Raw genomic sequence first — 25,459 nt, 5'->3', positions numbered from 1 at the left:
CAGTGAAAGGTGCCTTCACTGCTGTGTCTCTCTACTTTCATTTGTGGTATACAGGAGGACACGAGTCCTCCAGAATCTTTCTATGACTTCCAGTTACACCACATGTAAAAAAGAAAAATCAACATTGTTGCGAGGGATAGATGTTGCAAGAAATAATATATGTATGACATTAAAAAAAAAAACTAAGGTGTTCTTCAGCATAGTTTTTAATCTTAGTTTTAGTTATTATCTCAGTCTTTAGACTTCAATATAACATCTGTGACAGACAAAAATATTAAAATCTCAACCCTTGGACATGACCTGTCAAGAGTAGTAAGGAAGCTATAGGCACAATTCAGCTAGAACCCATGGGCCAGAGTTGAAAAGACAGCCTGGTTTAAGTTACTGTAGAGTCTAGGTCAAGCATCCGTGCAAAGGGCAGTTAACATAGAACCACCAACAAATGCCTGACTAAGAAACCTCTATTTGTGATGCGATACAGAGTTTCCTACTTCAGAATAATTATTCATTTCTTTTTTGGTCAATTAGAAGGATGAACTATGAGTACAGAGTGGAATTATCTACTTCTATCTCCAAGGAGGAAACTAATATATAACTGCCTAAAGACACTAACTAATAAGCAGAATTTAACGTGAACTCAAGCCAAGTTGAACTCAAATTGCTCTGGTTAAAGACAGGACTGGAGTAAATAAAGGCACTTCAAAGCCAATGTCCTGTTTCAGCTGGAATGTTTTATTGAGCACACAGAGAGAGTTCTGTTCCAAAGCAGAGACGGGTAATGAGGAGAAATCGGTGTTTTGGTCCATCTGTCACTTTCTGAGGTAAGTCTATCACTGAGAGATAACTATATCCACTACATTCACTGAGAAGACAGAATAACGATCTACTTTGGAGCCTTGGTTTTTGTAAACTGAGATCAGAGGAATGCATCCGAATGCCTTTTGTGATAATGACAGGCATCCCTTCCCCACCCCACACAACTTAAACACACTTCCAAACAGAATCTACTTGCCAACCATGTAATTGCAGTCCTTACCTTTTAAGTTGAGATACAGGAAGGAATCATCTCTGTGGACCATTTCCAGGATTTTTCAAACTCAGCTCTTCTTGATCATTTCAGAAATGATGCTTTCTACTGAGTAGACTTATTGCATTCCCTGAGGATATGCCAGACCCAAGGTAAAGTCAAGTCCACCATTCCCATGAATAAGTTCCTGAAGCACTAGATATAGCCCACAGTTTGTGTCTAAACTTTTAGGGAATAAGATGCCAAACCTGGACTCACCTGCAGGTGCTGGGAGTTGTCAGCCATGCTATCTTCTCGCCGGCGGACTTCTTCTAATAACTGGGCATTTTTCTTCTTCTCCAGTTGCTGGTTGTGCTTGAGGTTGGCCACCTTCTTATTCTGATCTTTCATGTGCCTGAGGAGAGCCAGCACAGCATGGTTATAATTCAGCTACAGGGAAGGCATGTATTGTCACGGCAAATCCAGCAAGTACTAGGCGCAGACTATGCCAGCACCCCTACGGAAGATAGGGGTTCTAAGAATCCTACATCTATCCAAACACAAGACTGTGGTGCTGAGCACCCACAAATGGCAGGTGTCAGGATGGCACTTGAGTGTCAATGGTGAGTGAAACAAGTGTAGTTTTCATGCAGTAAGTGCAGGAGGAAGACAGACAAATACTAAAGAGATACAACTTGGGTTTCCTAAAGTTGGTGGAAGTAAACAGCATGCCATGAGAGATAATGGCATGCATACATGGATAGACAGTTGATGGAAGGAGATGAATTTAGACACTGTGGTCAGGGAAATGTTTCCAAAGCAGATCAAGGGAGTCAACTGTAAGGAGCACCCCAGGTAGAGGCTCCCCCACAGAGGAGCACCCCAGGTAGAGGCTCCCCCACAGAGGAGCTCTCCAGGTAGAGGCCCCCCACAGAGGAGCACCCCAGGTAGAGGCTCCCCCACAGAGGAGCTCTCCAGGTAGAGGCTCCCCCACAGAGGAGCACCCCGGGTAGAGGCTCCCCCACAGAGGAGCACCCCAGGTAGAGGCTCCCCCACAGAGGAGCTCTCCAGGTAGGAAGACAGATGAAACTTGACTTCAGGGAAACAGAGGGCTACAAGAATACTCCCAAGGTGGGAAGGGAAGTGAGGAAAGAGATTGGACACCAAAGGCTAGTGGACAGGGTACATGAAACCCAGTGATCCGTGAGGCAGTGTTTGTTTTCTTCTAGGTAGCTGCTGTTCTCATTATTATTGCTCTTTTGGATCATGTTCTTTTCTGAGATCATAATACATTACTTCCACTTTTAAAATAACAACCCGGAGTCTCTAACCAAACACACTGGTAACACATAGCTCAAAGTAATAGTTTGGCTAAATACAGTGTTTCCCAAGGACCTGGTGCTTGGGGTAAAAGTTCATACGATGCCAAATCCTAACAGCATAAAGTGCCAAGATGGTAAAAGACAAAATATAAAAAGTGGGTTAAATTAAAAATGGGAATTACAGGCTTAATGTAGACAATTACAGCAGAAGCATTTAGCAGAACATTCCACAGATTTAGACAGCATGTCCAATGCAACTATTATAACTCTAATCCAACATGTAAGGAGGCAGGAAAGCAGCACCAAGGTCTGGGGATCAGGGACATGAAGAGGAGACTAAGGAATGAAGCCTTGGCATCCTTTCTAATCACTTCATTCCTGTCCTCAGCACTTTGAGGACAGCAACCCCTGGCTCCCAAGACAGCAGACTGAGGAATATAAACAAAAAGAGAACTGGATGATAAAGAACAAAAACAGATGAAGGCAGCTCTCCATGAGCTACTCTTTCTTCCTTTAGTCCTTACAGGATGGCATACTCCTCTCCACCCCACTCCAGGAAAGTGACACACAAGAGCAATACACCTGCAGCTCACCAATTTGGGTAGACCAGCTGACTAGCAAGCCTCAAGGACTCTACTGTCTCTACATCTCCAGCCTGTGGAATGCAAATAGAAAACTCCTTTTATTTTTTTAACACAGATGCCGGAGCCCTGAACTCAGCTCCTCATGCCTGTATAGAAAGCAGGTTGCCAAAAGAACTAACATCAAACCTGGGTTTTCTTACCCAGAGAACACTCTCAAACAGAAACAATTTTATACTAATGCATACCATCAAACAGAACCAACTGCTAAATGTCCCTTACCCAAGTATACACAAATAAAATAAAGTTCAGTTGGCAAGTGTTTATATGAGTAGCTCATATAGTATTCTCTAGGTAAGCCAAACACAAAGAACTCATTTCTATGGAGATGACAGTGGTTTTTAGATAGATAGCTAGATAGATAGATAGATAGATAGATAGACAGACAGATAGATGATGTCAGATTTCAAGTCCACGTATCTTTCAAAGCTTTTCTGCACTTGGAATGAATGGCTAAGAAAAATGAAGATATAAAGTTCTGTGGTTATAGTGGGGACTCTCTTCAGCATTTTCAGTCATTTCCTCCAACACTGCTTTATTGAAAATGCAGAAGTTGACAAAAGAAAAGTTGGATTTTAAGTGGTGCTGCTTAGGACATGGGCCTATCAGATAAGCTGGAGCCATATGATAAGAATAAACAAGTGTCCACGTGACTATCACCAGCAGCAAAAACCCTGTATATGCCTTCCCTGTAGAAGTACAGTGACTTTCAAATACATTTCTAGCAGCTAAACTCTCTTCTAATGTCCATGAAAACTAAGAAGGAAGGAAATCCTTTTCCTTCCAAGGTAGGAAGGAAGGAGAAACATGGGTTGCATGCAAAGAAGGTTGGTAGAGCTCCAGGTAGGAAACAACTCTTCATTCTAGGCAGACTGCTGAAATGGTAACTGGGAAGGAAATGTTAAAGGAAATGTAGTGAGAAATGTAGCAAGCCCAGGTTCCTTTCTTAGGACATGGTGTCTGCGCAGCTCAGTGGTGCTCAGTGACAGCATGGCCACTGTGAGGTTTTCTGGGACACTCACAGTGTCCAGTAACAACATCTGCAAGAAGCCTGCCTGGTCCCTCATCTTTCCACCCGCAGAATCACACCTGAGTAAATCAAGGTGGTGACCTCGAAATAGCCTTCCGTGTTCTTAACCTTTGGAAGGCAGGTTCTGTAGGGGCCTAGACTGCAACACTCTCTTGCTGCTAAACTCTCTGAGGAAAATGCCATTTGTGTCTGTTTCCTAACTCCCACCCAATGGGTAACTCTGCAGTCCCATGGGGTTCACTTGAGTTTTGTTCCCCCAAGGAATTGCCATTTAGAATGCATCTAAGATACAAATGAAAGAAGAAAGAAGTTGGAGAGACGGCTTAGCACTTAAGAGCTCTTGCTGTGCAATCATGAGGACTGGGGTTTGGGTCCCAGCACTCCTGTAACAAGCTAGGCATCCATGTGTGCCTATAGCTCTAACTTCCAAGTTGCGGTAAAGACAGTAGGATTCTGGGGCTCTCTAGTTCCCAGCCTAGCCAGGAAAACACAGGTACTAGGTTTAGGGAAAGAATAGGCAGAAAGTGATACAGGCAGGCACTTAACCCTTCTCCTGGCCTCCGGGTCACCCAATAAACACACAAATAAATGAATCATTAACAATAATTAAATAACAACAAAAGGGAGGAATGATTCATTGAAAAGTATAATGGTACGCTCAGTCTCAATACTGAAGTTAAACTGACTGGTCTCCTGGAGGGTTGCAAGTGTTTAAGAGTTTGGATTAAATTTTTCCAATAGGTATGCAGATTATCAGTGGCTTTGAACACAGAAGCCTGCTCTTTCCACCTCAACACTCTGTAAAAGTAGAATTAGAAAGTGTTCTATAAGTTCCGGTTAGATCATGAGGCTCAGACCTCCAGAATTAGACTGGAGAATGCTGGGCAGGAGGAATACATGTTCCCACACAGGCAGAGATGTGTGCATTTGTATTTATGTAGGAGAAAAGCAAAACTTCTTTTGAAATCTTAGCAGAAGCACCAAGATGTCACTTTTTACCTACCTACTCTAGAACAACTTGCAAAACTGGCACTACTGTCAGGGAGGATATAGAACCCAGCTCTCTCCTGTGTGCTCAGGGGAGGCTAATTCAAAAAGCACTCCTGAATTAGTTTGACAATATTCAAAGTGCACATACCTGTTTGCCAAGATTCCTTTTTCCAGGAAAGAAACTCACAGAAGCACTTGCACACAAACATAATACACTCACAAAACCTTTTACACCAAGCCACAGAAATGGAAATTTGAAAACTTTCACGTCTCCATTAGAATGCAATTGACTAAAGAATTGAGTACATTAGCAGTATAAGATCCAGCTAGCTAAAAGATTAAAGTGGGATGAAAACTTCCAAGACATCACAAACAGGCAAAGCAGATGTCAGGATGATATGTACAGTCTTGATTATATGTGAAAATATAAACACATTTGTAGACACACAAGCGCAAATGGGAGCTCTCACACCGGTCCACCACGCCTGTTACTAACTCCTGAAGGAGGAAACAAAATAAACAAAACTTTGAAATAGGATTGTGGGAAAAGGGAACGTCAATTTGTAGTGTGTATGTGTAATAAAAATACAAGAAATACACAGACACTAGACAAAAAGGCACAAATTACTGACTTCTCCCTAGTCAAAACACGGAATACTGCCCTTCTCAGCCAAGAAGCAACCACTATTGTAAGTTCTACATGTCATTTCTCGCCTTCTTGAACTTCATAGACACCATGCGGAGTGTGATCTTTTGTGTCTAACATTTTCACTGAGCATAAAATTATTGAGTCATCCATAACTTTTTGCATGTGGCTGTGTACCTGTAGTGAACACGCATGTATAAGTGTTTTCACATGTTTTTGTGCACATGTACATGACTATAAGTGCATGTAAAGATGCAAGACTAACTTCAGGAGTCTTCCTTAGTCACCCTCAACCTGATTCATTGAGACAGAATTCCTCGAGAAAGCCCGAAGCTTGCTTACACAGCTTAATAGAGCTAGCCACCTTGCACTAAGCAATCTCTTGTTTCTGCCTTCCCAGGGATGGAATCACAGGTGGGTTGCATCCTGGCCAGCATTTATGTGATGCTGGGGCTCAAACTCAGATCTCTGTGCTTGCAAGGCAAGTGCTTCACTCACTGAGCCAACTTCTGAGTGTGCATACACAGTTGTGTGTTTGTGCGTGTTCATTCCTTCTTGTATCAAATAATTCTGCTATCTGAATATTATTACAGTTCAGTTAATCTATTCGTTGTAAAGGATAATTAGCCCATATACATTATTTTACTGTTATTAATGAAGTGTTCATAAACTGTCTCATACCAGACTATTGTGGAAATACAATTTCATTCTCTTACTAAATAACCCAAATTTAACCAGGAACAAAAGAGGGCACAATCCCTGTGCAAGCCCATGTCTAGAAACCAATCTGCATTTAAGTGTGCATTTAAGTATTGCAGTGGTCTTTAGAACCAGATTTTCTGGGCTGCCATCAGAAGTTTCTGACTTTCTAGCTGGGGCTGGCATTATCCTCTCCATGCCTCAGATTTTTCACATTTGAAACTGGGCTCACAACTGTATCTAACTCAAAGGTGATTGCATAGGGTCGATGGCTTCCTCCAGGTAAAAAGCTTAAAACAGACCCTGCATGTTCATGCTCTACTGAACTCTCAGCTTACAGTGGGAGTGTAATCATATCTTGAGAAACACTGAGCATGTGTATTTAGTGTCTCAGTTTTCATACATAACAAGTGTTGTGAGTGCCTCACAACATGGGCTGTTGTGTTACATCAGTCGGTGCCTCTGTCATGTGCTGAACTTTGCTGGCACTTCCTTTCTAATGAGTTACATCCCTGACAGGTTATCCTGCTAGAAGCACTGTGGAAAGTGCAATCTTGAACATACAAAATGGAAGCCAACAGTCTATATTCTATGTAGAATTTCTGACAATAAAAGATATTACTTTTAACCACAGAGATGATTCCACTTTTTGGAGCTTGTAAATACCACTGAGTACTTTAGCACAGCTATAAATTTGAGAAAGCTACCATAAACATCCTAAGGATAATCTTACAGCAATTAAAAAGCTGCTATAGGTTGTAGGCAGAAGCATTATGACTGCAGCTACTTGAACCCCCATGTCCTCCCAGCAAAGATCCACAAGACAAGCCAAAATCTGAGGATTGGGTTGGAGACTGAGGCAGGTCTCTTGGCCTTTGCATACCTGACAACATCACAAGATCAACTATTTGGCCATAGTTTGGTAATAGTGCACTGCTTAAGTCCTTGTCAAAACCCACGAGCAGATGCCCAAACCACCTTGCTAAGTTCTCTGACTTGGCGTCACTCCTCACATCTTTCCTCCTCCTGCCTCCTCCATGGTGCTCGAGGTTACCCAAGAACACAGAGATAAGGCCACCCTCAGACACAGTACAAAACACCAACATATCTTTTAAAGATATGCTCAACATGCATGGACTAATCCCAGGCTCCCTGCACATATATAGCAGATGTTCAGCTTGGTCTCTATACAGATCCCCAAACAACCGGAGCAGGGACCCTCTCTGACTCTGGATCCCTTTTGGATCCTGTCCCTGTAACTGGGCTGCCTTGTCTGGCCTCAGTGGGAGAGGATGCACCTAGTTCTGCGGTGACTTTATGTGCCAGGGTGGATTGGTACACATGGGGAACCTACCTGTTCTTTGAGGTTTAAGAAAAGAGGCTGGAGAAGTGGGGTTTCTCAGGGGCAAAGAATACCTCAGCTTTCCACCTGCTAGCATCAAGTCCTTCTAGAAAACCTTCCTTAGATAACATGGTACCAACAGGCAGTTCTTTTTTTTTAATTTTTTTATTTTTTTATTTTTTTTTATCAGTTACATTTTATTAACTCTGTATCCCAGTTGTGTCCCGATCCCTCATTCCCTCCCAGTCCCTCCCTCCCTCCCTCATCTCCACCGTGCCCCTTTCCAAGTCCACTGATAGGGGGGACCTTCTCCCCATTCATCTGATCCTGTTTTATCAGGTATCTTCAGGACTGGCTGCAAAGCCCTCCTCTGTGGCCTAACAGGACTGCTCCTCCCTCAACAGGCAGTTCTTAACTCAGCTCCGTAGACATCTGACTCATTACAGACCAAGGAGATCAGGAATCATACAGTAAGAAGCTCAATATAGAATATAGTAAGATGCTCAAGACCAAGATTTCTCATCCTTCCCTCATCAAAGCGTCTCCCAAGAGGCCTACAACCTTGACACTAGCACTCAGTGAGTGCTTTGTAAACATCAGCCACATTACGCTGCTCTCGTTTTTGCTGCAGAGTGTGTACTCAGCTACTAGCCCTCATCCTTGACCTTCCCACCCAAGCCAAAAAGATGCCAGGAAGACATAGCGTGAGGTAGTCATGATTCATGAGCAAAAGCCCTATGTTCTGTAGGCATTTCCCTCGAGAAGGGCTCTGAAGGGCAGCCTTCCTTCAGGTATTGGCATTTTCCTTCATTCTAACCCTGCAGAACCCCCTTCCACCAAAGGGCCTTTTAATCTACTCAAACTTACAAGGCTAGCTATCATTAGACTAGATAATTAGCCAAAAAAATGTTTTTAAATCTTACACTAAAGGAGAATACAAATGAGAATTGTTGTCTGCTGCTGATACAGGAGTAGCATAGAATGTTCCTCGTTATAAAGATTACTTGAAAAATCAGACTAAAAAGCTAAGAGTGTGTGGGGAAACAAACAAGCCAACCTGGGTATTGCTTCCCTAATTAAATTTATATTCATTCAATCATTGCAGCAGCAAGGTCTCAAGTCACTGAGAAAGCATGTAATGTGTTGGCATTACAGAGCATTTGTCACCTGCTTAACCTTCCTATGGTCTTATTAGGAAGGTCTCATGTACTTGTTCCTTTCAATGATGAAGAAGCTGCCCAAAGTTGCAAAACTAATTACATCAAAGTCTCCGTTGGTCCATCACAGAAAATACTTTTTCCCACTTTGGTCCTTCACGTGTATACATGCCAACCAAGTAGAAAGAATACTGTAGCATTTTCGATTGTATCTTATACTCCCAGGTAGCTGTAGCAAGGTCTAGGAATCAGCCAAGGAAAATTTCAAGACTTAATCTGTGTTCCGTGGGTCCAGCCCCTTTAAGCGACATTGAACTGACTAAGATGCTCCTGGGAGTCAACCTGATGGGGTGTTAGAGAACTTAGACACAAATGAAGTGACCACACCGGAAGGTGAGCTATCCTCAAGGGAGAGGACCTGAAAGTGTGTACTTCACAGCAGCAAGAGTGTGATGAACTGAGGGCCAGCCATGAGGCCAAAACAAAGCCAGGAGGTACTGCGACTTCCCTGTCACCACCTGTTCTCAATATGACCACCTTCAAGTTACAAAGTCCTATGAATCAACCTCACTAGCCAAACTGTTTCTTGACTATCACATTCTGAAATTTCACTGTCTTAGACTTTTATTCCTGTTGTGCATACTGACTCAGAGACAAGTATGAGGATGAGAAAAAAACGGGTGAAAATAATGTCAGAACTTCAACAACAAAAATAAAAGAGAAAGACAAAGCAGCAAGAATAACACTTAGGTTATTCAATGGCTCCTCTGAGGATAGAACTTTGGAAGCATGAGGTAAACTCAAAACAAGGCAAGACCTAAGATAAAACCCTGCCTTGTTTCTACTTCCTATCTCCTTTGGCACACCATTTGCTTTTAAAACAACAACAACAAAATGGAATCTGAATACTTAAAATCAAACATTCATATAGTTGCCGCAATTCCATGGAGCATTGTATCCTTCTAGAAGCCCATGCCTCTACTGTTAGACACAGGCACATTAGGGCCAATTTGGTGGAGTGTCAGCTGTATTTACAGTTTGGGGTAATATAAAAACATATGGAAACTGTGAAAATTGACTCCCAGGAGACTAATGTTAGAAGAAACCAACATTCCACAGTCTGGCCCGAGGTTGGGGCAATTTGCCCAAACAATATACAACCAGAACAACCTCCAAGCATGAGGGTACTTGGTGTGAGCAAGACCTGATTTTACTGCATCCAGTCTGGAACTGGACTAAAGCAACTCAGAGAGAAAGTAGGGTGGAAGCAGGCAGCAATCACACAGGATGAATTTTCACATCAGAGTACAGAAATAAAGTGTTGGAGTTTTGATTCTTTGTTATGAGAAATCAATTGAAAAAAATGCTGTTGAATAATAAAACTCCTCCTGTTTTCAGAAGTCAGAGTCCATATGAAGTACTGTGCTAAAGGTTGTAAAAAAAAAAATCTCTGCTGAATGAAATAACATTCTGACATGGAAGAAGCTTTTATTCCCACTCTACACATGAATAAATGGAGGTGTACAGAGGTAATTTGCATCACGTCATATGGTTTCTAAGTAGGGGACACAGAATGCAAGCCATTGTTTCTGGGATGCCAGAGACCACAGTCTTATCTGTTCTACTACAGAACAGTAAAAACATGTGGGCTCTTGGCCACAGAACGATACAGAGCTTACTAACTAGGCCTAGACACTCAGTTGGGAAAGTTAGCTCCGATATAGCCAGTTATTCTATGCATTCTTTGGAGCATTTGGTCCTACCGAAGTGCGGCTTATTAGACTATCCCCCAGAACAATTTGGACTTGTGCTGAACTTGATAGATTGAAGCACAAAATATTGTCATGAAACTATCATCGCCAAACGTCACTTGGCTACATCCTTATAGCTTCTGTGGTTTGATAGCACGGGCATGGTCTAAGCAGACTGAAATCAGGGTATCATCGTGATTGCATTTCTCCGCTTTAGTCTTAATACAGAGAGGACAGAAATCTAAGCCCATCCCACTACTGGCACTGTGCCTCCCCTTGAAGCTGTGTGCTGGCTGAAGGCTGCCCTTGGTCCCGAATAATGCACTGCACTCCTTCCCATAAAGTCCTCCATCTAAACAGTCTGCAACATGTTAAGTTCTTTTAAGCTCGTAGGAGAATCACTCCAGTCTACTCATATGGAGTCTCATATAACATCACAGGAATGATACACCAACACCCGTATCACATGACATGCCTATACAAGAGAGTGGATACTGTCACCTTTGCCATTTTCCATCCTCTGCCCATGTTTAAATAGACAAAGGTATAAGAAGCTATGAATACCAGGGGAAAGAGATCATGGAAACCTTGTCAGAATTCTGTCTCCCTGAATTATGTACTAACATGGAGAGGAACTATTTCTTGCTGTAGTATAGAAGCCACTAACCTCCTATAGCTAATGAATATATGAACGTGGCTACTGCATCCATAGAACTACTTTTTAATAGCACTTAGTTTAATATTTTAAATTTAAACCATCACAGAGTAGTAGCAGCTACCACACTGGACAGCAGAGCTTTTGTACTATATTTTCACAAGTTTTGTAATGTTTTTACTGATAATTTCAAACAATTCTTAGGGACTGCTTGCCTCAATATCTACTCAACAGAATTAATTTTCCACTGTTCTAAACCATTTTCAACACTACAACCTGAAGGATCTTAAAGGCCTAGGCAGTAGCTGAAAGGGGATTGCAGTCATGTGTGCATCTTTATCCTTTCCCAAGTATTTATGTGATAGCAACACACTACAAAACAAATGTCTGTTCTTTTCTGCTCTTCTTCATATAACTCAAACCTCTTCTCTTAGTCTGATGTGAAGGAGTAAAACACCACTTTCTTGGACATGGCCTCCGCAGAGCCAATCCCTTCCTTGGACATGGTCACAGCATAGCCAACCACTTCCAAACATCACTGCAGCATCACCGTTTCAGGGCTTTTCCTAACTCATGTGTTCCAGGCAGTCTTCCAGAATCACTAGTTCAGGATATGTCTATAACTACAACCAAAGTGTTAAAAGGAGAATAAAGGGAAGGACTGGAACCCTGTGAGTCCTGAGAGTACAAACAAGACGTAAACAGGGCTTATGTGGCACTGCAGTAGTATTCCTCAGAATGTTCAATTTCATAGACTATGGTGACGACCCAAAATGAGACGGCACAGCCTGTTCACTACTTATTTGACCCAAACTGTTTTCCTTCCAGAGTTATCTGAGGTATCCAGTGTGAGGAGTCGGTTTTTAGTTTCCCAGACTTGTTGGTGTATGTACTCTATAGGCTTGCCCCAACCAGCATCAAAAGTCCTGTCTGCTTGGACTTTCTCTAAACCCTTGTACCGTAAATACATTTTCAACTTTAACTAGCAAGATTCAGCAAATCACACTCCAACTGCGGATTGTGTCTTCCTATTAAAAACAGAGTATGCAAGACCTAAATACTCATGAGAGGTATTCTTGTACTGGCAGTCCGGTTAAACGGTTTGCCAACTGTCCAACCTTGATGGTCAGAGTTCCATCCCTGGAACCCAGATAAAGGCAAAAAGAAAGAACCTCCTTCAAAAAGCTGCTCCCTTTCCACACACTATCTATAATTCATGTACATACACATAAAATTAAATAAATAAATAAATAAGCAAAATTTAACGGATGTTCTTAAAGTAAATCAGCATGAGGTAAATGGTGGAATCTAGAAAAGATCATCCTGAGTGAGGTGTCCCAGAAGCAGAAAGACATACATGGTATATATTCACTTATAAGTGGATACTAGACCTATAATATAGGATAAACATACTAAAATCTGTACACCTAAAGAAGCTAAGCAAAAAGGAGAACCCTGGGTAAGATGATCAATCCTCACTCAGAAAGACAAACAGGATAGACACTGGAAGAAGGAGAAAACAGGAAACAGAACAGGAGCCTACCAAAGAGGGCCTTTGAAAGACTCTACCCAGCAGTGTATCAAATCAGATGCTGAGACTCTTAACCAAAAATTGGGCAGAGTGCAGGGAATCCTAGGAAAGGGGGAGATAGTGGGACCTGGAGAGGACAGGAGCACCACAAGGAGAGCAACAGAACCAAAATATCTGTGCCCAGGGGTCTTTTCTGAGACTGATACTCCAATCAAGGACCATTCATGGAGATAACCTAGAACCCCTGCTCAGATGTAGCCCATAGCAGCTCAGTATCCAAGTGGGTACCCTAGTAAGGGGAACAGGGACTGTCTCTGACATGAACTCAGTGGCTGGCTCTTTGAACACTTCCCCTGAGGGGGAAGCACCCTTGCCAGGCCACAGAGGAAGACAATGCAGCTGGTCCTGGTGAGACCCGATAAGCTAGGATCAGATGGAAGGGGAGGAAGACCTCCCCTATCAGTGGACTTAGAGAGGGGAATGAGAAGAGATGAGGGAGAGAGGGTGGGATTGGGAGGGAATGAGGAAGGGGGCTACAGCTGGGATACAAAGTGAATAATGTGTAATTAATATTAAAGAATAAAAAATTTAATTAGAAAAAGAAAAAAAATCAGCATGAAATTCTCAACAAAGACTTAGTTAGGCCCTATCTAGAAATAAGAGAAGAAACATGTGTAGCTTCTCAGTACACAGGAGACAGCCAGTCAGAGGAATCCATAATCTGCACACTTTTGTTTGGCTGTGAAATCAGAAGTTAAGAACAAATCCTTCCATCCTTAAGCTGTTCCTGTCCTGTATTTGGTCACAGTGGTGAGGAAGACAATTAATACTCTGAGAATCTGGATGTAATTAACTTTCACTCTTTTGTTAAGAAAGTACAGTGCTCACCAACACAGATTCACTGGAATGCAACGTGTGCCTTGCTTTTGCTAGGATTAAATTGGAGGGTCTGCATGGCCTTTGAGATAGATCAATAGAAAACAGTGACTTGGAATCTGAAAATTTGTATTCATACCTCAGATTAGGGACTTCTTCTCCGAAGAACTGGGGTAAGCAAATTATTTCACTTTTATAAATGTTACCCGTGAGATAGGATATGGACAGTCACATACTGTTTAATCAAAGGAGAGATACATGAGATCATGCATGAAAACTGTGATTCAGTGTGATTCATAATTGCTACTTGGTACTAATTTTAGTAATAAAGAAAAGAACAATATCTTCTGTCCTCCTCACATATGCATGACTTTGGGGTGGTTCAGAGCTACCCTTGATCACACATGTTAGTCAGAGCTGCTGGACTAAAGGTCCCTATCCTCTTGGCCCTGCACTCCAGGACTCATACTGTGCTATGAAGAGGGCTATCTGATGTCTTAGAGTATCTCAGATACAATTTTAGTATCTGTGACCTGACTAGACAGACATGGCAAGAAAGACTTCTAGAAGAGGCCACATGGCCTCTAAACTGCTGTGAAAGCAGTATCAGCAAATAATGTAATATTTTCTATGTTCTCCAGTTCATGGAACAGACTTGTACTTGCAGAGTAATTTATAACCACTCCCCTCCCAATCATAAGATATATCTAGGCAGCTATCCATCTACCTTCCTCTCATGTGAACTGATGCATTCCTAGTGTCTAAATGCTTCCATGAAAATGATTTCTCCATCAACTGCTGGATATAATTGGGCAAAAACAACCAGAAAAGTACAAAAGCTGGTTCAGACCACCATTTTTTAAATGAATATTCTAAAAAACAAAGAACATAGATCCCCCCAGTCTTCCTGGAAACTCATCTGTGTCTCCTGATGAGCAAAGGTACAGATGTCTTCTTTGACATGTTTGCTTTTCCATAGAAAACCATCATTTCCTAAAACACATTTTTCTATGTAAGAGCCAGCATAGGTTCTCTCTCTCTCTCTCTCTCTCTCTCTCTCTCTCTCTCTCTCTCTCTTTCACACACACACAGCACATTAAATTTTCCATAATTTCCAATGTTCTTTATAGTTTCTATCCAGATGGCAGGTTAGGGCTCCTAAAACTCATAGGCACAAGATGTTTCAATCTATGAGAATGCCATTGTGTCTAAGATCCATAAAACAACCACCATGAACCCCAACACAGGCTGATAAACAATAAGGCAAGTAGCATTTTTATTCATGTTTTAGGATTTGCAATGATTAGATCACACACAACATCCTATTTGATCCTCAAAATCATCTAGTGGCATGAATATCGCAGTTATGCACTGATGGATGATGTAGAAATGTCCTGAAAATGTACTGTTGGGCAATTTTGTTATTATGCGTACACCATAGAATATATCTAAAACCCACATACCTACTATATAGGCAATTACACACTAAATTACAGAGTATATCCCATCAGATGTGAAGTCCAGCACTGGCCAACATGCTATTATGTGATGTGTATCTGTGCAAACCAGAAGGAGGAGGCTGTGATAAACAACCCCTTTAGGCATTGTTTCTAGGTAGAATTCATGTCAACCTGCTACACTCCAAAGCTCGTACAATTTTCCTTGCTTGTCTTGTTCTTTTCAGCTTTATATCACTCACTAATTTCCTACTGCCATAGCTCAGCAGAGTAACTGTGTCCACCAGGAAGGGGTGAAAGCCCACGGACTAGCTGTGAAAGTGTTTCTCTGAAACTGCCATTGCTACCTTCCGAACCTGTCCTAAGTGCGTTCTCCTCTCTTCACCACAGAAACCTCACAGCAAGTGTATTCTGTGGCCTCTTGCAACTTTCTCTGTCAGACACCCCACTAAAGCAATACTTGTGGGGTACCTGCTCTTTAGGCAAAGTCCTTGGTCCACATGGACAAAACAACTGAGGCTCTGTGGAGATGAGCAGCATGGGCCTTAGACAACATCTGAGCAAACATTTCTTCCGCGAGTGGCTGCAGACTGGAGAAGAGTCAAGCCATGCTCAGTTCCTGTGGGAAAGTGGTTCTTAACTGTCGCTTTAGCCTCATCAGAACTGAAAACCACCAAGAAGACAGAGATTGTATCTACTGCTTTTGCTGTGTGAGTAATAATAAGTTATGCTTAAATTATCCTCTTGGACAAATACTCTCAATGTTAATTATTAAAAAGAACACAAACACCTGAGATGCAAGATAAAGCAATGAAGAGGGATTCTATTGCAGAGAGCCAGTCTCTTGCTCTCATGGCATCTCAGTCTCCCATGTCGTACTGCAGTTCTCCTACTTGATGCAAGTCTCATTCCTTCTCGCATGTTACAAAATCAAAATTCATGCTTCACAAAATTAGAAGCAAGAAGGATTTTCCTGTTTCTCAACTGACCAATGAAAAACCTCTACAAAATCAGCATAATTAAAACCCAGGCCATGGGGAGGTAGCAGCCTAGAGGCTGTGGTTGGAGCGTGCCCCAGTGTCCACGTGAAAGCTTCCCGTCTCTAGTGTGACAGCCTTGGGCTGCGGGCTGGAACAGAGGGTGCTATGCACAAGGGTGCCATCCTTCTGAGTGGGTGGAGGCCGTTAGCTCTGGAGAGGGTCTGATGTGACAGGATTCTTATTCTGTCTGCTGCCCTTTTGCCTTTGGCCATCAATAGCACAGCAAGAAGGCCTTTATCGTGACAGACGTCAACACCTTGACTCTCAACTGTGAAAAAGAAATGTCTTCTCATTACAAAATGTCCGGCTTATGGTACTCTGTTGGAGCAGCAGTAAAAATACGAAATTGCTTGAAAAACAAGATGTAACATCCCTAAAAACTCAACTCCCACATTGCTTTCATTCTAATGAGATAATCTGAATGATTATTTTAAAATAAAATTGTCTTATGTGTGGAGATGCTTTGCCTGTCTGTGTGTCTATGTACCATGTGAATGCCTGGTAAATAAGGAAGCCAGAAGGGAGCATTAGATGCTCTGGAACAGAAGTTACAGAGAGTTATTGGCTGCCATGTGGATGCTGGGACTTGAATCCAGGTCCTTTGGAAGAACAGCTGGTGCTCTGAACCACCGAGGCACAGCTCCAGCCATGAATGCTTCCTTGCTTCCTTCAAAAACGTAACATCTAAATATGGATCTTTTAGAAAGATAAGGCTGCCTTTCCTTCTGCCTTTCTGCCTTCCTTCCTCTCTCTGTCACCGTCTTTGTCTTCTTCCTTCCTTCCTTCCTTCCTTCCTTCCTTCCTTCCTTCCTTCCTTCCTTCCTTCTCTTTGTTTTATATTCTCACCATGGAAATAAATGACAAGGATTATCATTCCCTGCCCAATGGCATCCACCTTCTTTATGGCTGCGTGAATAGAACTGATTAAAGAAAAAGTCCTGGCAACACCAAAGAACATAATGGTCCAATAATAAGAATCACCATCATCTGGGCAAATGAACTGTTGGGAACAGAATATTCTATGAGACAGAATTACAAATCTGTATGAACCAGGAGCATTTCCTGGGCAATTAATCAAGGGAACTTTTCTATGAAAACACACCTTGATTGAGCTATTCACATGTGAGCCTGTAAATGGCAATGACTAATTACACGCTTCAGACCTCTGCAGTTTGTTGAAATGCTTATTTTCAGGCCATTAAAAACGCCCAGACAAATTCGCCAAGAAAAAATAAAGTAACTGAAGAAAGTTATAATCACAGAAAGCAATCGGTCAAAGTGCATGACCTTTGCCTACGAATGATGCATGTTTATTTGACCCTACAGACTCTTGTCTTTCCCCGTCTGATGGGTCAGTGTGATTCCCACTAACAATAATGAGAGATATGTGCTAAGAATGAATAGCTGCTAACTCCAGCCATCTGTGCATTCCTGGAACAAATAAAATTGAATGTCATCACTACCCTATTGGATTTCTTGGTAATGCTCTTTGCTGATAAGAACTTTGGGAAAAAAAAAGGTTTTTTTTTTTTTTTCTTGCTCATACAAAGCATGCCCATTGCCCTTGCTACATAAAGACCTCCATTCTACTCTGAATCTGGATTCAGGCAGCCCCTAAGAGGTAGGGTGAGATAAACCCGCGCTTATCAAGATAACTGTTTCCCCACTCAGGATAAATTGAGACAAAGTATACCCAGACTCAAATGATTAAAACGTCCAAATTCTTAGCAGGTTAACTCATTACTTTTCATCCTTCTCTTGCCAGTCCTGAAAGCTAAGTAGCTGTCCTGTCCTAAGAGCCTGCAGCTATCACTTCAAAATGACTCTCTTCCCTAGGACTAAGCTAAAATGGACTTAATTCATTTTCCCTTTCTGAATTACTGGCTGTCAAAATTTTGAGAAAGGTCTTGAGCTTTAATGGAGGAAAGATCATGTGCTTGGGAACCCAAAATGGTATGCTGGAGAGCCAGAAAAGCCAGTTGACTGGAAGCCAGCAGTCAGAAACTGGAGATCCAGGCATCTTTCTCCAGTGTTTACATATGAAAAGGGAGGCCTGTGTGACTCCATCTCAGAGTCTGAAGAACAGAGAACACCCATCCTTCCTAGGCCCCGCAGCTCTGTGCTCACTCATCCCTACTCATCTGCAGTGAGCCACCTTTCCAAGATTCCCATTACCTGCCCCAAAGGAGGAGACCTAAGCTTCTGAAAACTCCAATGTCGTATCATCAGGTAGATCATCCTTCCTTGGGGGCCACACAGAAGGCTGTGGCACTTAGGATCCTCCCTTAGGTGTGATCATTAGATCTAATTTTATATGACATTCGATGACAGAACTGCTAAAAATATTTATTAGCTTGGCTAACAACTAAAGAAAAAAATGGTAATCACAGCTCTCTGGAGAGGCTCTTTAAATTTCATTTTATAGCACTATAAAATGAGGCCATACCCTGTGCATTTAAATGGGCAAATTATCTGGCTGCAAGTGGCTCAGAGTCTGAAGTTCAGTTACAGTCAGTAGACAAAAAACAGCTAAGGGGACATTCAAGGTCAGGGTCCATTTCAAAGACTGTGAAGATATAACCAAAAGATAGTAAGCATTTATTTCATATGTGTGACTCCATGAATATGTGCCTGTATGTAGGGGCTTAGAACTGGGTGAGACTGCTGATAATATTACCTCCTCACACCCACAGAAAGCAGTGCCAACATAAAGCCATCAACAGATAGTTTATAAGCAACACATTTAACTATGACTGTACAAATCCCCTAAGAACATAATTTTTTACCTTTTAAAACTTTCTTTAAAAATATTACATATGACACAGAATTATTCAACAAAACACATTAAAGACCAGTATAAAATTGCCAGTATACAGAAAAGAGTAAAATATTAAATAAGGGTCTAGTAACCACCACATATAAAGAGCACAACACAACAAAAAGAAAAAAAAAGTAATTCAATTAAATATGAACAAAGAATTTTAAAATAGATATATTTTAAATTATATAAATTATGTAATTATACAAATATAAATACATAATTTCAAAGAAGATATACAAAGGGCCAATGAGACCATGCAAATACATTCTGCATTAGTAATTAGAGAAAGCAGATCAAAACCATTGCATACTCATTGGCTACTATCAAAAGGATAGATGACAACATATTTAGGTGAAGCTGAAGTTAGTTCATAATAATTACATGTTGCTGGTGAAAACACAAAATTGAAAAGACACTTTGGAAAATAGTTTGATGTTCCTCAAGAGTTAATAGAATCACCACAGGAACTCCAATCCTTCATCTCCGTTGCTACTGTTCTCATAGTAGCTAAAGGAGATAAACCAAAAGCTGATCAAACAGCTTTTGATCAAAATGCGGTATCTCATACAAGGTAACATTATTTGTTATCAATAAAAATAAATAAAGCACTGACACATGCTACAACATTGATAAAGCTCAAACACAGAATACTGAAAAAAAATAAAAAGCCAATCAAGAAGGACTACATAACATGGAATTCTGAGTATATGAAATGACCCAAATATGCAAACCCAGAAAGCCAGAGAGGATTAGCTGGCAGGCGCTGGAGAGCAAGAGGAATGAATGGGTCGGTGGCACCTGGGGAGGTAAGAGGGACTGCTAACATGTACGGGGTCCTTTTCCTGATGATAAATTTAATTCCAGAATTAGACAGTCGTGATGGTTATATACTGCTATGAATATACTAACACCCAGTTTTAGAGGGTTTGTTTTATGTTATAGGCACTGGAACATTTAAAAATCCCGCACGCTAACACTCAAACATTAAAAAGTACAAAAGAGTTCATAAGAAGTTATCTTAGTTTGAGCTACCCCAGGAATCACCACCACTGCCAAGGGGCTTTCATTAATCTTTCCAGAAACATTTTAGGCAGGGTATAAACATAAAAACACATCTCCTTTAAAATTACAGAGCACAATTCTCTAAGATTTGCAATATGCCTTGGGTATCACAAGTGTCAGGAACACAGTCCATGGCATGAAGGAGGGCGGCCAGGAGACAGGAATGATCAGAGAGAAGATGCCTGAGGGCTGCCAGGAGACAGGAATGATCAGAGAGAAGATGCCTGAGGAAGTCTGAGATTACCCTCTAGAGACATGAAGATCTTTGCCTTTCTGGAATTTTCAAACGTTTATTGAATAACTCTATCTGGATATCCCACACACACCTTTATATATTCCAAGCTAAATCTCCACTGCCCCAGAGCCAAAATCACTTTCCCTTTCTACATTCTACCTCCATTAGTCATCCCAGATTAGAGTAAAGAAGCCCAGTCCCCTTCTTCCTAACACACCACAAAATGAATCACTCTTCTCTGATATGCCAAGTAACCCAATTTCTACCCAAGTAACCCCTTTCTTTCTAATCAAAGTGTTGAGCCTTCCAGCTTTTCCTCCATCCACACATATATCAACAAAAATTCACAGAACTCTAACGGTGAGCCAGACACTGAGAATATAAAGCTGAAGAGGGCATTGTGTCATTAGAAAATTCAATATTCAATCAAAGGAAGAAGCTTGGAGGAAAAACATAACAAGGTGCCTTCTGCAGGAACATCGAATACATCAGAATGCAAGAGGAACACCTCCCTGCTTTTATTCTACTAGAAGATAACATACAAAGTGGGAACTCAATGATGAACAGGCAATGAAAAGAAAAATAATATTTATGTCATGTTTGGAAAAGTAAATTCCAATGTAAAAGGACAAAAAATGGCTAGCAAACACTACAACATGGAAATAAATCAGTATAGACAGAAAGCATGTGGAAAAGGGCTAAGGAGGATGTGATGCTCCACGCCTGTGATCTCACCATTCAGTATAGAGGCAGATGCAAGAGACTCATGAACTTGAGACCACTCAGACAAGCCTGGGCAACATAGTGAGACACAGTCTTTACAAGCAAACAAACAAAGTAACAAGCAAACAAACGAGGAACAGTCTGAGGAGGTATTTCAGTGGGTGAGAGCACTTGCTGCAGAAACATCAGGACCTGATTTGATAAGCCACATAGAAGATGGCAGGGTAGGACTTCAAGTGCCTGCAAGCCCAGAACAAGGCAGGGTACAGACAAGGATGACCACGGCTTGCTGGCCACGAGCACAGCGCCAGGTTCAGTGAGAGACCGCCTCAAAGGCAGTATTTCCAAGAGTGCTAGAGCACAGCACCTGATAGTTTCCTCTTGCCTCCTAATATGCACACATACTGTGACACAAACCTGGAGCCACACTTAGACACACACACACACACACACACATACTTTTTAATTTAAACCAACTTAAAAACGAGAAAGGGCTTTATGCAATGAATCAACCTAGAACCAAAGTAGGACTGAAGTGTGAAGAGCCTCATGTGCCAAGTGGGGGAGTTGTACATGGCCTACCCAATGGAGGAGGATCACAGGAGCATTTTTCCCCTGAGCACTCTCATTGACGGTTATATGGACTAGAGATAGACTCTGACTCTAGCCCAGTGGTTCTCAACCTTCCTAATGCAGCGACCCTTTAATACACTTCTTCACATGGTAGTGACCTCAACCATGAGATTCTTTTGTTGCTACTTCATAACTGTAATTCTGCTACTGTTATGAATCATAATGTAGATAACTGTGTTTTCTGACGGTCTTAGGTGACGCCCAAAGAGGTCATGACTCACAGGTTGAGAACTGCTGTTTTAGAGGTTCCTGTCTATTATGGTAAGGAGGACTTGGGAGGGCAGGGCAGCTCACCACACAGCAGCTAGGAATCGGTGACAGGTGGGCCTTTGCACCTTTGCTCTGGTCAGTTTATGGGATGGTGTCACTCACATTTAGGACAGGTCATCCTTCCTCATGTTTCCTTCTCTGGACTCGTAATCACAGATACAACCAGGTATGCTCCAAGAGCCTACGAGGTGAATCCTATTCCAACCCAGCCGACCTTCAGGGCAAACTGCCCTGGTGGCACTCAGAGAACAGCCTAGCGGGTCTGGAGGCTCATGCCTCTTCCTCTTAGACAGCTCGGCTCAAATCCAGAGTGACCTTGACTAGATTACCAGTAACCTCAGCAGGCCTCGGCTTATTCATTTATCTGATGCTCGTTAATACTTCATATGAGGTTGTTACAGTGATTAGAACAATAAAAATTAAAAACTTCGCATAGAGCCTGGCCCAGGAAAAGTACATAATGCATGGCCGCAAAGTTTTCCAAGAAGGGCGCTTAAAATTATCTTTTTACAAAATTACATCTGAAAACAGGGTCTAATTATGTTTGAAGAAAAGGTCTTGACCAAGTCTCCTGTGTTTTTGCACATTACAAAATTTGACTGGCTCCTGAAAACAGCCTAGAGAACAGCATCTAACAGTCAGGAAACGGAGCGCAGTGAAGTCACTCCCTCTGCCCAAAACATCTTCAAAGCCTGCAGGAAAGCAGAAAGCAAATGTCTGTGGGGGAAGAAAAGGCAAGGCAAGCAGACTGACAAACAGCAGGCAGCAGAGACCTCCCACTCTCCCCAGCAGCCCGGATGGGAGAAGACAACACAGACCCTTTCCATCAGGCAACAGACAGTCATTAAAGCTTCAAAGTTTAAAGTTTAAAAGTTTAAAAACAAAACAAAACAAAAGACCGGAGCTCTGTAGGAAAGAGAGCATACATTCTGATGGCATGATACCTACCCTCTGACCTAAGACAAAGATGAGCACCAGTGCCTGCCCCTTGAGCACTGCCCTTCCCCAGCCACCCCCACTTGTCTCGGGCAAGATCAAGGCGCATGCAGACACCACACTGCAGAGAGGCCAGCTCCCCTCCAAAGTTGTTTTGTTTTTACTTTGTTTTGTTTCCCCAAAGGAAAACTTTCATATATCATCACAGAGGCCATCGATTCCTTTCAGCGTTTTATGCTGCAGGGATTCTCTGATCACACTGTGTGGGGCCATGTAGAACTGTCCCAAAAATGATTCCTGGAAGAAGCCGAAAACCCCTCCTAGAAATACATCTTTTCTCTTGGCTGCCTCCCCAGAATCCCCGCTGGGAACCATCTTAAGCAAGCAGGAGGATGGATGGCCCAAGGTCTTCCCCCATATATGCTGTTCATGAATCTTGAAGCAGCCCCAGAGCTGATGACTGCCTTATACAAAGATGCTGCCTCCAAGGAGGCCACTCGCCAGGCCCATTCACACTCACTTCAGAAAGGGGAATTTCACATTCCTGCTCAGGAGAGGGTGAGGATCAGACCCACAACTCAAAGAAGGCTGCTTGAAGTGCCAACACAAACAGCTTCTCGGCTTCTATTATGAGACGCTTTCATCAATGCTCAGAAGCCTTTGTGTTGCAGAAACAGATTTCCACCCCAAAAGAAGCACATTAGAGTAGTCCCTATGGTTCCCGGGGTGCTTGGGCCAAACCAATTCAGATGAATACAAAAGGTCTTGCTGTGGAATAGGATATAAGCAGTTAGATGCTGGCTCAGGGATCAAAATGGCTCCATGTGGATACTGTTCCCCGTTTGGCTGCTGTGCAAGGGTGAGCCTTGGTCTCCTCATTGCAAACGTGAGACTGAAAAGTCATCTCCTATCTTGCCATTTCTGTGAGGAGAGTGTGTCCTAAGTGCAGAGCGCTCTGCCTGATACCAAGTAAGTACTCAGTGAAGCCGACCCCGATTTCCTACTGAAATACTGCTATAACAACTACAGGCTCCTGAAATACTGGGTGTCACCATCCTTTTTCCAACATACAGCAGTGCGTTAGGCTTCTTTGTTTCTCCTAAAGCACAGTTCTTGTTGAGACATGACTTGTTCTCCTAGAAACATGGGAAGTATAAAACAAAAATCTGTAGATTTTGCTGGGTTTTTTTGTCCTTTAAAGGGGAGTAAATGTCCTAAGGCTGAAGAGATGGCTCAGCAGTCAAGAGTGCTGACTGTTCCTCGAGAGACCCCAGGGTTCAATTCCCAGCCCCCACGTGGCAGCTGTTCCATGGGATGTGATACCCACCTTCTGGCTTTCATGGACACCAGGCACACACATGGTGCACAGACATACATGAAAGTAAAACTCTCACATACATAAAATAAAAATACATAAATCCTTTTTACAAAAGAATGTCTTCATTATCACCGTCGCTCCTGTGCAGGCCCTGTTTCTGCGTCACTGCTGTTCCTCCTTTGGTGTCTTCCCTCTGCTCTCCATCATGGGGGAAGCACAGAGCTAACCACCCTTAGAAGACTCCTGAAGGTTGCTTCTTGCACCCAGGAAGCTCATAATATCTCTGGCGAGTATGCAAAAAGTCCACTGCTAAGGATGCTCCTTCTTGCCCATTTTCCACCTACTACAGGGCCCAGCAGTAGACCCACCCTTTTCTTCCATGCATGCCTTGGATATTCCCACCTCTTCTATTTCACTCAGCCTCCTTACCTACCATCACATCTGGTAACATCACTCACATAGTTCTAGTCCAGAGTAAATACCATCACATTCTTTGGAACTTCACTGAGCCTCCTCTTGAATGCTCACAACACTCACAGATCCTGCCATCCCTTGCCACATACAAGGCCAAGTTTCAATCAGTAATTCTGATCTGCCTACTAAGACAGACTGCTTAGCTCCCCCATCCATAGAAAAGCAGATGGGCTAAAACCTCACTGCTCTCAGCTGTTTTCTGCCATGCTTTTTATTCTTGAAAGAGTCAGGCAGGAACTGTCTGCAGGTAGGTCTTACTGAAGTCAGGGGAAGCTGGAAAACGAGGATCCTCAAGAAAAAAAGAAAGAGCATGAATTTCCATGCTCTCAGAGAAGAGCATGGAGAAGTCAGGCAGGATCCAAGGTCCCCGTGGACATGGAACATCACACTGCTCTACAGAGAAAGAAAGAGCTATAGAATCCTTACTATCACCCCTTCTATTGCTGCTTTGGTGTGACGCCATGGGATGTGTGTATTTCCCAAGGCTTCCAATAACGGAATATCTGCCTTTCTATAGTGTAAGGTCATCACAACTCACATAGTATTCATTCTGTAGTATTTATGGAGCATTCACTGTTTGCAGGCACTGCTTGGAGAAGATAAGGCCTTTCCAGAGAGTGAACAGACATGGACCAAGCAGCTCAGTGCACGCTCTGTGTTCCAGGGGGAAGCTCCAAGAATGTATTGTAAAGCCCTAACCTGGGCTGGCTGAGTTCCAGCGAACAGCCAATGGAGGAAGTGACATTTAAACTTCACTTGACCTAGGAAAAAAATGAAGTTATATCTATACTTCAAGCCTTACACTAAGATAAATTCCAGATGGTTCAAAGACTTAAATTCAGAA

General features: G+C 42.3%; 1 protein-coding gene across 1 annotated transcript in view; it reads right to left on the bottom strand.

Annotated features, from left to right (window-relative positions):
- The window catches only part of Erc2 (ELKS/RAB6-interacting/CAST family member 2), an 898,378-nt gene that overhangs the window by 413,645 nt on the left and 459,274 nt on the right, over positions 1–25,459 (bottom strand). Inside the window, 1 exon segment of the mRNA XM_060390770.1 lies at positions 1,286–1,421. Within this exon segment, the coding sequence (XP_060246753.1) occupies positions 1,286–1,421 (136 nt within the window).

The sequence above is a fragment of the Meriones unguiculatus genome, chromosome 9, assembly GCF_030254825.1.
Source record: "Meriones unguiculatus strain TT.TT164.6M chromosome 9, Bangor_MerUng_6.1, whole genome shotgun sequence".
Lineage (NCBI taxonomy): Eukaryota > Metazoa > Chordata > Mammalia > Rodentia > Muridae > Meriones > Meriones unguiculatus.
The sequence above is the reverse complement of the archived record's forward strand: the minus strand, read 5'-3'. Positions and strand labels throughout refer to the sequence as shown.